General features: G+C 36.2%; 1 protein-coding gene across 4 annotated transcripts; it reads right to left on the bottom strand.

Annotated features, from left to right (window-relative positions):
• Positions 1-856: 856 nt before the first annotated feature.
• Positions 857-13,785, bottom strand: LOC149729782 (uncharacterized). 4 transcript variants are annotated; one of them, XM_089886660.1, is made up of 8 exons: positions 13,668-13,785; positions 7,446-7,581; positions 5,247-5,346; positions 3,985-4,125; positions 3,293-3,390; positions 2,787-2,967; positions 2,109-2,203; positions 857-1,471 (listed from the first exon to the last, which is right to left on the bottom strand). In XM_089886660.1, exons 1-7 carry the CDS (start codon positions 13,668-13,670, stop codon positions 2,116-2,118), a joined length of 747 nt encoding a protein of 248 aa, XP_089742786.1. In that variant the 5' UTR covers positions 13,671-13,785; the 3' UTR covers positions 857-1,471; positions 2,109-2,115. The 4 variants fall into 4 exon arrangements, with proteins under 4 accessions (XP_089742786.1, XP_089742784.1, XP_089742787.1 ...); XM_089886658.1 differs by having other exon boundaries at positions 2,120-2,203; positions 13,668-13,783; XM_089886661.1 differs by having other exon boundaries at positions 2,109-2,200; positions 13,668-13,778.
• Positions 13,786-13,840: the final 55 nt, after the last annotated feature.

Here is a 13,840-nt window from a genome sequence, read left to right as displayed (position 1 = left end):
AATTATGAAGTCGTATCCTCACGACTCCCATATAAACCGTTGTTAATTGTTTAAAACACGATCAGGATATTTGCATATTATGTGCTTAAGGTGTCGTCTTCTCCCATCTACTGTACTAAGAACTGTGTACTGTACATAGAATACGCGCAAAAATCCTTACCTTTCTCATTGTTTATCATCAGCTAAGTATTTTCTACATCATTCGAATAAACAGTTTGTTTACCTAGCCTAGTTGCATCAGAAAACAAATATATCAGAATATTAAACCTAGTGCACCTTACATATAAGCTACACAACATATAACTGTATTTCCTTAAAACGCTTGTACACTCACAGAGCTGTGATATATAAACAACTAACAGTGCAGTCTCAGGGCCAACCGTTAAACCTAGTGCACCTTACATATAAGCTATACAACATATAACTGTATTTCCTCAAAACGCTTATACACTCACAGAGCTGTGATATTAGAACAACTAACAGTGCAGTCTCAGGGCCAACCGTATTGGCGTGCGAGGGAACAGAAGTGTTAAACTTCCTAAAGCAGGAGCGCGTCCTTGCGCATTGTGCAATTATTAGTCTGCAAAGGGCGGGAACTTGCAGAAACAATTAAGAGCCAAACTGCTGCAAACGCGCATTCCGCTTGTCTGCTGTATACTATGTTTCAATGTATATAGTAGGGTGGGGAAAGATGGGATATGTTTTCTTCTATTTTACAGTAAACAAAGAATACTTACAGATATTTAAATACCCGCATCCTCACAAAAAGCGTAGTTAATTGTTTAAAACATGATTATAAAATATAGGATTTAGGTACTATAGAATTATAAATCACTCAGTATTTAAACGCATGAAATATGAATAGATATTTTTCTTCATAACGACCATATACATTAAATACATCGAACATACAAAATATGAATTCGAGCAAACAAAAATGGGATGAAACCTGATGTTAGTGTTAACAACGTGTTAGATACGCATTACAGAAGTTCTGGACTACAAGTCATATCTATGGCAGTTAACAAGTGACAGAATACCGTGTTAATGTACAACATCATTGATAAAGTATGGCACATGACCTCGACTGTACGTACAAAAGGTTTAAAATGAATAGGCTAGATGTCAGACATTTTGGTGCACGTCTTGATAAAGCATGGCGAATGAACCAGACGTACAAACGTTTTAAATGTATAAGCTTGATAAAAGGTATTAGACATTTTGGCGTACGTCTTGATAAAGCATGGCAAATGACTAGACGTACAAAGTTTTAAAATGTATAAGCTTAATAAAAGGTATTAGACATTTTGGTGCACGTCTTGATAAAGTATGGCGAATAAACCAGCCGTACAAAGTTTTAAAATGTATAAGCTTGATAAAGATATCAGACATTTTAGTGCACGTCTAATATTAACGACATCTTCCATCCAAATTGTAAAAGTTCATCTGGTTGATTTCTTAACCGGATTTTCTAATGAAAAAAGAAAAATGTTTAAAATTATGTGACGTTATATGCATAATTGTTCGGACAATAACAATTATGTAGATAAAGTACTTAGTTTAATACTATGAATGCATGAAACGTATTTATCCTCGCGTGGCGGGGCAATTACAACAGGAATGTTCTGTTTTGTATACACCTTGCGCTCGTTTACGAGTTACAACATGCGTAATTTTGTGGGTGATTTAATTATTTAACTATAAGAGGCAGGGGCGCTAAGCACTGTTATACCACGGCGCAGGACATTTATATTTTAAACTGGAAATTACCACTTGCATTTTACTATTACCAAAACAAACCTGCTGTTAGTGCAGAATATCTATACATATAGTAAGATAGGGGAAGACGGGACACCTTTGGCACACAATATCCTTATCGTGTTTAAAACAATTAACAATTGTCTAGGGGAGTTGTAAGGATACGGCTTTACAATTGAATGTTCTTCGTTTCCCACCAAATGGGTCGAGAAAATATAATGAAAAGGTGTCCTATCTTCCCCCACCAATACTCCATATGTTTAAAACGCTTTAAAATTAGAAAAACAGACAGAACTTTAAAATCACCATCCTATAAATAAGACTTGCTGCCAAACAAGGTGTTAGTATACCTTATACTTACTGGTAATTCATCTCCAACGCTCCCACTATCCTGTTTCCGATCGCGTCATAAAGTGGTGAAGGAACCGCTCGGGAAGTAATACTGCTTGTAAAAATGACATATAATTTTAAAGGAATTGTAAAATGGAGTATATTTGCAAAGAAATTGTAAAATGGTGTACATTTGTAAAGAAATTGCAAAATGAAGCATATTTGTAAAAAAATTGTAAAGTAAAGTATATTTGTAACGAAACTGTAAAATGAAGTAAATTCGTCTAGGCTATAGAATAAGGGTAATATAGACTTTATAACACAAAATAGAGAATCCTGGCATGCCTCGCAGTTGTACCTAATCGGTATTGGTATAAATATTACAGACTTTACAGTTATACTTAAACCTAAAGTTAGTAGAGACGTTGCCCGAACCTAACTTTGTTTACTAATAAAAGTTGATAATCTGAATAAAGTTTGTAATAGAGTGGGGGTAGAGGGGAAACCTATAGCACATAATAACCAAATATCACGATCCCGGTTTAAACAATTAACAACGGTCTGTGGAAGTCGCGAGGATACAGGTATATATATTTTTTGAATGTTCTTCGTTTATACTAAATGGAACGAGAAACTATAATGGAAAGGTGTTCTATATCTCTCTTCTTCCCCTACTATACCTACATGCATATACTTACGCGCTTAGTGTGGAGCAGAACATGCTTCCGTATTGTCCCTTCACTTCCATCTCCATTAAGTGTTTAATGGCGGTCAATTCAATTGGTTTTGGTCGGCCATCCAATTCCGTGAGAGTGAAGTCGACGTCGCCTATGTTGGTTAAACAGTCGTTCGTCTCGAGGACTATCCCGTTTAGTGAAACTGTAGAAAAACGTGGCGGTTTAAGCGGGAGCTTCGAAATTAAGGAGTCGGTTATAGAAAGTTTACGTTTTGGGCATGACTCGGTTACGTTCTGATTTTATCAATGTAATTAACCTTGCTTGAAGGAGGTGAACAATCGCCGCTTGTACTACAGAGTAGAGTAATGAGCGCTAACGCAAATTTCGGGGAACGGGAGAAATATGGAAAACCACGGAATTTCAAGTAATATTCTATTTCTATATTCTCCAAACTAACATAGCGGTGTTTTGAACCAAATTCTCTGTAATTTAAAATTCACGCATAAAAATATTATTATAGCACTTACAGAAAAAATTAATCCTGAATCGAAAATCCAGTTCGCTCATCATTAATCTGAAGCTGCCAGTGTTATTTTGGAGTACTGTGGTCTGGTCTCCGTGTGTCCTGAAAAAAAAAAGGAATTTACACTAAATAACGCCAAGGTGTATTAAAACATCAGGTCTCAACTGCTTGCTGCTCCCTGATTTATTTTAAGGTGCGGCAATTATATTTTGGAAATGATCAAAAATTTACAGTTTTGGAAAATAATTACAAACAGACATAAAATATACAAGGCTTACTATCCTTACAAGTAACAACTATATACAAGTCGTATTTATACTTGCAGATTATTTTTCAGGACAAGACCGAATTATCATTTTTTTCTGGTTATTTTGTGCGCCGAAAACTAAAAACATCTGCTGAACATATACTGTTATATGTAGGATAGGAGTATGTTTTAATGAAAAATTCGTTAAGACATTTTTGAAGTACGACGTATAGAGTACTGTGGGTAAGACGGGACACCTTTAGCACATAATATCCAAAAATCTTGATCGTGTTTTAAACAATTAACAACGGTCTATGCACTCTATGGGATTCGTGAGGATACAGTTTTATAACTCATTGAACGTTTTTTATTTACTACTAAATGAGACATAAAATAGAATGAAAAGGTGTCCCATTCTCCCCCACCCTACTATATATATGGAAACTTACAAGCTGAGTGTGGTGAAGTACATGCCACGCATGGATACGTGATGCAGGGGAATAGTAAGTGTGATGACACCATTGGTAGCGGCGCTTGGTGAACGGACTTGGTAGGACGAGTTTTTTGGAAGCACCTCATGAATTGTGTTCCTGCAAAAAAAAGGAAATTGATTTAACGTGAAAATAATATGTATAAACACGTATGTATAGTAGGATGGGAGAAGAAGGGTCATCTTGGGCATTTAATATTAAAATATCCTGACCGTTATTTTCACAATTATCAACAGACTATGGGAGTCGTAAGGGAACATTTTTATAACTCTTTGAATGTTATTTGTTTACAACCAAATGTGACAAAAAATAGAATGAAAAGGTGTCACACTCCCTTCACCCTACTATGCGTATATACGAACTTAAAAGGTTTACCAGCCAACTTAGAGTAGAAACGATGGTATAATCTAAACTATTTAAAAATGTGCAACAATGAGACACTGGTGTTGTAGGGGTGGGGTAAGATGGAACATGTTTTATTTTATTTTCTCGCTCCATTTGTTAGTAAACAAAGAATCTTTACAAAATTGTATAACCGGCTGTAAAATCCGGTGCTAATTATTAAAAACACATTCAGGAAACATGGATTTTAGGTATTTCATTTTACTCTACAGTATAACATGTATATAATATATAAAGCTGTTAAATGTCTAATTTTATCAAAGAGTGTCTACCGTACATAAGACCAAGAATTAATGGTCAGAAAATTATCACATATAACAGCTACACACCATGTTTTATCTTACAAGAGAAATAATTGTACCCAGGCAACCCAGCTTGTCCGTGCCCAGGGGGCAAGACATACAGGTGACTGGGTGTTGTGTTAACAAAACAAATCTCAATCAAAATGGGTAATTAAAAATCAACTAATTTGAAATTATAATCGTGTTTTTTTTAAATTAACCAAGTTAGCAATGTAAAAAATGTAAATTTAAAGGTCTTTAATTTTGATTAACTCAAAAAGACATGTAGTACTGTGGGGTAAGACGGGATGTACTGTTAGCACTGAAGTCCCATATTTCCAGATCGTGATTTTGACAATTAACAACGCCCGTTTATATAGTCCGGGGCTACGTTATGTAATTATGTAAAATAGTTTTGTTTACTACCAAAGGAGACGAGAAAAGAGAATGAAAACATGACCCATCTTACTCCAACCTACTGATAACTTAATAAAAGAAGGAGATTTTTTACTTAAAGAACATTTAAGGTTTACTTACTCGTAAGTGTTTAAGTTAAACGAAAGGTTGAAGTGGTGGTGTAAAGGGGGCGCTTGAAGTTGCTGCTCACCGATCGTTCGAAACACGTCAGGGTTCAAATCTGTTAATACAGGAAATATTATATAGTTTTCAGCCTTGCTTTTTGGCTGTAAAATGATTTTCTGATAAAAAATACCCTCAGAAGTGCGTAGGTTCGTGAGACGATTCTGCCTACTAGAGGCTACTAACTGGTAAGTTCAAAATCTAATTATAACGCAAAAAAATCCCTAAGCGTCCGTTTTAGATATTAAAATTTGTGTCTAATTTAGGTATTTAAATTTATGTCCGATTTAGTATTTGTTATTTTAATTTGTGTAGAATTTAGTTATTTAAACTTTGTGTAGAATTTAGTTATTTTAATTTTCCGAGAGAAAGTGTACAGACGTGCTTATCCTCGCCCCGACCTTGTTTTGATGACGTAATTTGGACATGACGTACCAGTTACTAAACTGTGTTGCCTAACCACTTGCGGCGTAAAGCTGGCCCGGAATTTTGATGATGTTTAACCTAGCTTACGGCCGGCGCCAAAATATGGGAACGGGCATGCTTGGAAATTAAAATCCAAAAAAAATCCTGTTTTTGTAAACTAGTTGATCACAAAAAAAGCACGAAAGGCGAAGTGACGTAAGGTTTGGAGAGCTTTTTTAATTAATTTTGTAATTTCTTCTAGCGGTCACGCCTTGTGTGTGATAAACACAACACGGAATTTTGGTTTTGAAAAATGTCAAATGATGTGTAAGGTGTGGTTTTGGGCCTTTTGGCGGTACTTTTAATCTGGAGTTGATACATAGTTCATCGAAAATCTTTATATAAAGCTCAACATTAACATTTTTTTTAAATAGTCACCCACAAAGTAACTTACATGGTATAACTCGTAAGCTGGCACGAATTGTATGAACACCCGTGTTATACAGACAGTCGTTTTTCCGGCAAGGCGAGGATAAAGTAAGTTACATTTATTTATTTAACCCACTTAGTATTAACATCTTCCCAATGCCATATAAATAAAAACTGGTTATATTAACGATGTTTTATAAATAACACTGCTGTAAAGCATAAACCACAAGTCACTTTTTATCTTTGATAAAAACATAATAATATATTGTTATTTTTCGTCAAAGCTTTTCGAATAGAAAAATTATATATATTTTACATTTACCCCAGAACATATTTGATATGCCGAATACTTAGTACAGTAGGGTGGGGGAAGACGGGACACCTTTTACCTCTATTTTCTCGCCCCGTTTAGTAGTAAACAAAGAAAATTCAAGAAATTATAAAACTATATGCATATGACTCCCATTGACCGTTAGTAATTGTTTAAAAACGATTAGGATATTTAGATATTAGGTGCTAAAGGTGTCCCATCTTCCCCCACCCTACTATATAACCGATACCAGTTGCTCTGATGAAGGCGTTTCTAGCGCAATTAGGCACGAATTAGGCTTAGGAAGATAAGGTGCTTATCGTTAAGTAATACGATATGACTACTGTCGTAAAACTGATATGCTGACAACAGGATAAAATTTCGAGACAGCGAATTAATTTCCGAAATATTTCAGCGCCACTATATAGCCTTTGATGGCAAAACAACAACCTGTCTCGTTTGTTTATTGCCAGTCCTGTGGCTGACAAGGCAGATTATAATCAAGTCTTATGAAATGCAGTAAGATTAGTTTTCGATCATCAAAAATTGAGTAATTAAATTTTTGGGTTAAAAATTCTGACTAGTTTATAATATTTGTTTGGGGGAATATTAACATGTTTTAAAAGATTGTGTAGCCTACTGTACATGCGTACAGACTGCGTTGTACAGTCCTAAATAAGGTAAAAATTATATAGTAGGCTAGGGTGGGGTGGGAGAAGACGGGGCACTTTTAGCTCATAATATCCAAACATACTAATCGTGTTTTAAACAATTCACCACAGTTTATAAAAGTCGCAGGAAAATCGTTTTAAATTCTTTAAAGGTTTTTTGTTTACTACCAAATGATGGAACAAGATAATAAAATAAAAAAGTCTCCTGTCGTCTCCCATCCTACTATAACTGTTTTAAATTAGCCTTAAATTTTTTCGATATTGATAAACTACTGCATCATAAAGAGTGTAAAAAATACTTAGAAAATATTTAGAAAACACATTTTGATGTCTAGTACTTACAGTTCGTGATTTGGGCAGTACAAGTTGCTACTAAAGTAACAAAGAGAACGATTGACTTGACACTGAGCATCTTCAACTTTGAGATTTTAAGCAGAAACAAATTTAAAACTTTTTGAAAACTTTGAATTTGACCAGTCTAAAGAAACAAAAAGATAAATTTAGTCTAAGATGCGTGAAACTAATGTTTTGTGTTCGATTTTCTACACTTAGCTCGAATACATTTACATTTTTTATAAAAAAAATGACTAAAATATCTTTGCCAAATTTCGTAACAGAAGTTTTACATTGCGAATCCAAAAATCCGAAATTCTGATGCCATTTTGCCATCAAACAAACGAATTAAAATTCCGAAGCCTTGCCAGGTACAGTTGGTTTCTACAACCCAACAAAGTTGGATGAAATCACCGTCTGTACCTCGTATTTATAACCCAGCAAACGGCGTGTGGAAAAAGGTGCGAGATTTTTTTCCGTAAGTAGCAGATCGCCAATAGCGATGTTTATTTAAAGCTGACGTTGTATCGTGGCAGCCGACACCGCATTTCTTTGATTACAGTATATGTCCATATTAGGCTCGGAAATCGTTTTGTAATACGATTATGAGGTATACACATATACAGGCTAAAACGATTTGGAGTATAACTCAATTAACATTGTCGCTTTAAATGTGCAATTTGAAATAAAGGGATTACATAACCCAGGATTTTGTAACCCTTTTTTGTATGTTTTATCCATTTGACCAAGATAAATATTGGATTTACCCTTAATTTACAAAATGGTGCTCATTCAGGCTACCAATACTGTACTTACAACTGGCTCATTTACCCTATAAGAAGTTATAGGTTATGTAATCCCCTTATTTCAAAATGCACATTTAAAACGACGGTGTTAATTGAGTTACTCTATTTACTTCATCTTTTTTTGTTCTACTTCATCTTTTTTTGTTCTACTTCATCTTTTTTGTTTGAATCCTAGCTGTTTTGCAAACACGTAATGGTTAAATTGGTGTATATCTATGGGGAGATTATTTTGTTTAAATACAGTCATTTATTTTTTGTGGTACAGTCGAATCGTTTCGAAAACTTAAACGAAAAATAAAATTGACAAATATAAGCCCGCGGTGTGAAGATAATTGAGATGACGTCAAAATGCTTAATTCTGTTAATGTTTGTTATTACAGCAGAGGTCGCGGACGAAAACTAGACTTGTAAAATGTAAAACGTAAAATTTGCCGAATTTCGTGTTCCAACTGTCAAAATAAAACCGCAATCCCACACACGCCCTTGTAATGTTTGTTACGGAACGAAGCAACTACATTCTAAGGCTTGTGTGAGTTTTTACACCACATGTGTTGCAACAGAGGATATAGTAGGGTGGGGAAATACGGGACACAACACATAATATATAAATATCCCGATCGTGTTTTAAACAAATAACAACGGTCTATGGGAGTCGTGATGATACGGTTTTAGAATTCTTTAAATGTTCTTTGTTTCTTATTAAATGGGACAGTAAAGTAGAATAAAAAGGTGTCCCATCTCCCCCACCCTACTATACCTACTCGGAAAGAATCGCATTGAAATTGCCATCCTGTGTTGTAGAAAATATCTTGATAGGTACGTTGCGTAGTTATTCAATATAAATTGTACAGGGAAACTTTATCCGTGGCCTACTGTTCACCACTGTGGTTATACGGGTAAGCTACGCTGCCGGGAAGTATATTCAAAAGGTAACGTCATTTGTGCAATTTGCAATAAACGCCTATGTTGGGTAAATAAACTAAGTAACGCGACTGTACCTCGGTGGGGCACATCACGAATTAGGGCAGCGAAAAGTCGTGATTTAAAAAACAGTTTCGGAGATTCGATTACTTTTCTTGGGCGTGAACTACATAAGTTTGCGTCACGGTATACTTTAACGTGGTTAATTTAAACAATTTTCTATTCTTTGAGCTGCTTTTTAACATCGGATTCAACTCATTAAGCATCACCCACAAAGTAACATACTTTTCAAGCTGGCACGAGGTGTATAAAACGGAACATATGAAACGGAACAACCGAGGTTTATGAAACGGAAAACAACGACTGTTCTTTTTCGGCTACGCCGGGATATAAAGTAAGTTACATTCATTCATTTATTCATTCATTCATTCGTTTCTTTATTTATTCATTTATTCCAAAATCACCTGCCAATCACACGAGCACCAAACACACTGAGAGTTTATGCCAAAGGTTACCGGGTCAAGTCAAACCAGAAAAATGCGTTTTTCATTATAAGGCTAATTTAAAGTGGGACATGCAATTGCAACAACAGCATGTTGCATCTGTCTCTAACATTCCAAATTAAACAGTTATAATCGGACATGTGTATTTTCGGAAGCTTAGCAAACAGAGCGGTTGCGTATATTTCCGCCTGCAACGGAGATCAAATCTTAAGCAACGAGAGTTCCGACACGAAATTGAGATTTCGCCATAAAGATTTAGCGATCACTAAGTTTCTGGTCTCAGGTGCAAATGCCTACGTCAGCACGACAGCCACCGAGAATCGATAAAGAGTTCAAATTAAGGTTATTTGGAAAGTGAAAAGAACTTCAATTAGTTCGGAGTGTCAGGACGAACAAGGAATTGGTAAAAACACCAACGTCGTGTTCGTTATATCAGATCTGGATGAACGGGTAATGGTCTTACGACCTTTTAGGCGTTCTTGTGATATTTTTAATTAGACTGAGCTTGCCTTTACACTGAAAGCGAATTTAGACTCCCTCACATGTGCTGCCAAACATAGATTGCAATGAAATCTACACACAAGTAATTGAATTAGATTTGAGTTGACGCCATATTTGCTGACGTCATAGCCCAGGGCGCATCCGATTTAACTGATATCAAAGAACGTTTGCTTGATTAAAACGAACGGACTCTAGTACCCCGAAAAAAAACAAGCCATTTTCCGACACAAAACTGTACGGTTGCAAAAACAGAAACCGCGAGACAAATAAACAACTACCCGAAAAAACGATCTTGCACCACTGGGGTTTGGAAACACTGCTGTGTGACCTTTTGGTGACCCGCAGTTGCTGTGCTGAACTTGCGCAAGTTCTACGTATGCTGGTAAAAACCTGTAACGTTTGTTTATGGTTGACTCGCCTCGGAGGTAATAAATGATCGCACGTCCGCTGAGCACAGACCAAACTGTCACTGGATTACACGAATTGGGAGATTTTCGAAGGTTTTGATTAATAAACTCACACGAAAATGAACATCGCGTCCAAACGCCGTAGGAATCTGCCAATTTAGACCAATCCTGGTACCGAGCACTGCTTAGTTTGTTCTATTTTTGGATGTACAGCTAACAGGTGCGGTTACAAATGATTCAGAAATCGTGTGGTTGATGACTTCGTCACGCATACTTAGAAGAACATACGAAAGTTCTCCTTGCACGAAAACAATTTTTGACACATTAAGAGGTACATAATGAACTAAAAACCTGGTATTACAGAAAAAAGTAAACACGCGTTGCATGTTTACATTAATAATAATAATATTAATGAGGTTTACGTCTGTGTACTTAACAGAGGACATTACAAGTGCCAACGTATTGTGCTAAGGGTATTACAGGCCGTTCCTTAATATCGTATTGCCATAACTTTTAGTACACGATTGTCTTATGCCCGCGGCATTTGCCTAATTGTGGCTTTATATCTAGAAAGAAAGCGCTCAATATCAGCCATGGGGTCTTAATTGATCTTCTGGCGCGACCAGCTGTGTTACCTAATCTGCCCCGTAATAAACAAAGTTAAGCATCATGCGTGTCTGCCTGTTTATATCAAAAGTGAAGAAAGGGTGTTGCGGAATTGCTCAATCGCGGGGCCGCCATGTACCGCACGTCACGTTTCTTTGGGGCCAAAACCGCAGCCAATGCTTTACATGCTGTAACCTAGCTATATATGGCGTTTTTTTAAAAACCTAAGTCGATTTTAAAATCCGTTTAACCAAAATGCTGTTTTTTCCTAACTTACTGCTTAGTTCCTGCGCAATCTTAAAACCAAAGTAAGTCTTATGTACCACCGTATCTATACAATTTATTATTGGTTTTGTCCACAGCTTAACAAACTTTATAATTCCCAAGCATTAGGTTCGCGTTAAGTTCATGCATTTTTCTGAACACGATAACTGGTATATGAAGATAATAATGTTCCAAACGTAAAAAGACGCTTACAGTATTCTTAAAGGGATCAATGTTCCACTACCTAATGGTGGTTATAAAAAAGGCAATACAGTAGTGGGGGGGGAGATGGGACACCCTTTCATACTATTGTCTCGTCTCATTTGATAGTAAACAAAGAACAATGAAAGTACTATAAAACCATATCCTCACGACTCACATAGACCGCTGTTAATTGTTTAAAACACGATCAAGATATTTGGATATATAGTAGGGTGGGGGAAGATGGGACACCTTTTCAATCTATATTCTTTTCCAATTTGGTAGTAAACAAACATTTAACGATTTTTTATAAAACTTTATCCTCACGGCTCCCATCCCTTTTTTTCAAATAAACATCTTTTTTAACTTTGAAGGTGGCGAATCTAATTACTGATAGGAATATTTTAGCAGTTGTCGATGAGACATACGATAGCTAGTAGTACAAAAAGGTTAGACACAGAGGTAATTCCATACCCGTAGGAGTTTTTATTTATGAACAGTTTTTTACCGCTGAAGTCGCGCCACCAACGCGCATATTCTTATCCGCCGCCAGGTAAGTTCAAAAAGTCAAGCTACGTACAGGTATATCGATTAAAAACCAGATTAGAATCAGCGACATGATACCTTCCGCGAAGGTTGCATAATTCCGAAAGTGTTGACACGGAGCCGTTTTATTGGAGGTGGTGAAAAAGAAAATGTGCGGTCAACACTGCGCTGACGCTGCGAGAAAAATAATATGAAGACTCTTGTTCTTGTACTGTGTAAATGTTATTGGAGGCATTATCTCTGTCGTGTTTAAGCATATGGGTTCAAAACAATCAAGATTTGCAACATTTTTATTGCCTTTCTCGAAAGTAAATTACTGTATACAAATGTACTACGGAAACATGCTTTTACAAGACACGGTAGGTAGGCGGATAATTCGGGGAATCGAATTTTCACGGTGGCGAATTTCTCCTGCAAATTACATGGCTCTAGATAAATAGCTACGGAAGTTGATACATGGGCCCAATTATACAATTGAGGGAGGTGGCTTGTTATATTAACCGACGCCCTGTATATAGGCTAGCATCGAATGCTTGTACGTTTATTTACCAAGCACTAGAACATGAATCTTGTGCGAGAAAACTCGCCCCTATAGTTTCTCATTACGACACAAGCGCTTAGTTCAACCTGGTGTCTCCTCTTTTGGCTTTTGGGCGTTTAAAATAGCTTAATTGGTGGGAGAATCACGATATACCTCATCGTTCAATAAAAGCTGTCGAAAAATTTAAGGAAAACGACACACGGAGTGTAGCGGCCGAACCCTCAAGGTCCGAAATGGCCCGTTTGGCCATTTAAGTACACTTTAGCCTACGAAGTACACATTTCCCAGCGAGGTCACGGATAGGCCATCACACTTGAAATCAGTTACGAGCGCAACCACAGCGTACCAGCACCACCACGCTACATCTCGTTTCAACATAGTCATTAAGCAAGGCATCATATTACACACTGCTAAAAGCTGTTTTCGTAGATAAAATCAAATTACCGCAAAGTTAAGAAAAATTAATAAAATTTTACCTAAATACGTGGTAATCTAAATTTGCTAAACGAATACTCTTTAATTCGTTTAATTTAATCTCATAAAGTTCAGCAATCAATTTTGTTAGCGCAAATTATCAAGAACTATAATAGGGTAAAGACGGGACACCTTTACCACTTATTATCCAAATATCCTGACGCGTTTTAGGCCATTCACAACGATCTATGGGAGTCGTAAGCCCACGGTTTTATAATTCTTTAAAAGTTCTTTGTTTACCACCAAATGGATCGAGAAAATAAAACGAAAAGGTGTCCTATCTTCTCCCATCCTACTATATATTGACAAAATATGCTAACTTTATAAAACTAAAAGCTCATCACTTTGTGTGGTGTTTAATTATTCTCTCATTAACTGTTGATAATGACCTCAAACGATAATATCTCGAAAAACAAACAAACTTAGTCATTAATCAAGCGAGTATGTAAATTTGCTCTTACCATAGTGCTTCTTATAAATTGTCAATTGTTCTCAATATTTCTATGTGATTGCGGATCATTCAAGCTGTGACTTTGTGCGTAATACTTGTTCTTTTTTCCGAGTGGTCACTCATTGTTTGTCTAAAATAAATTGTCAGCCCTACAGAAAAAAAACAACATAAATAACATACATG

This window comes from Ciona robusta, chromosome 10, assembly GCF_009617815.1.
Source record: "Ciona robusta chromosome 10, ASM961781v2".
NCBI classification, from domain to species: Eukaryota; Metazoa; Chordata; class Ascidiacea; order Phlebobranchia; family Cionidae; genus Ciona; species Ciona robusta.
Note: the sequence above shows the minus strand (reverse complement) of the source record. Positions and strands in the feature narration are given on the sequence as shown.

Coding starts and splice junctions, on each gene's coding strand:
- LOC149729782 (XM_089886658.1), bottom strand. Junction 4,126..5,246: donor TTTAACTTAAACACTTACGA/GTAAGTAAACCT, acceptor TTTTTTTTGCAG/GAACACAATTCATGAGGTGC. Junction 2,204..2,786: donor TTCTGCTCCACACTAAGCGC/GTAAGTATATGC, acceptor CATTTTTACAAG/CAGTATTACTTCCCGAGCGG.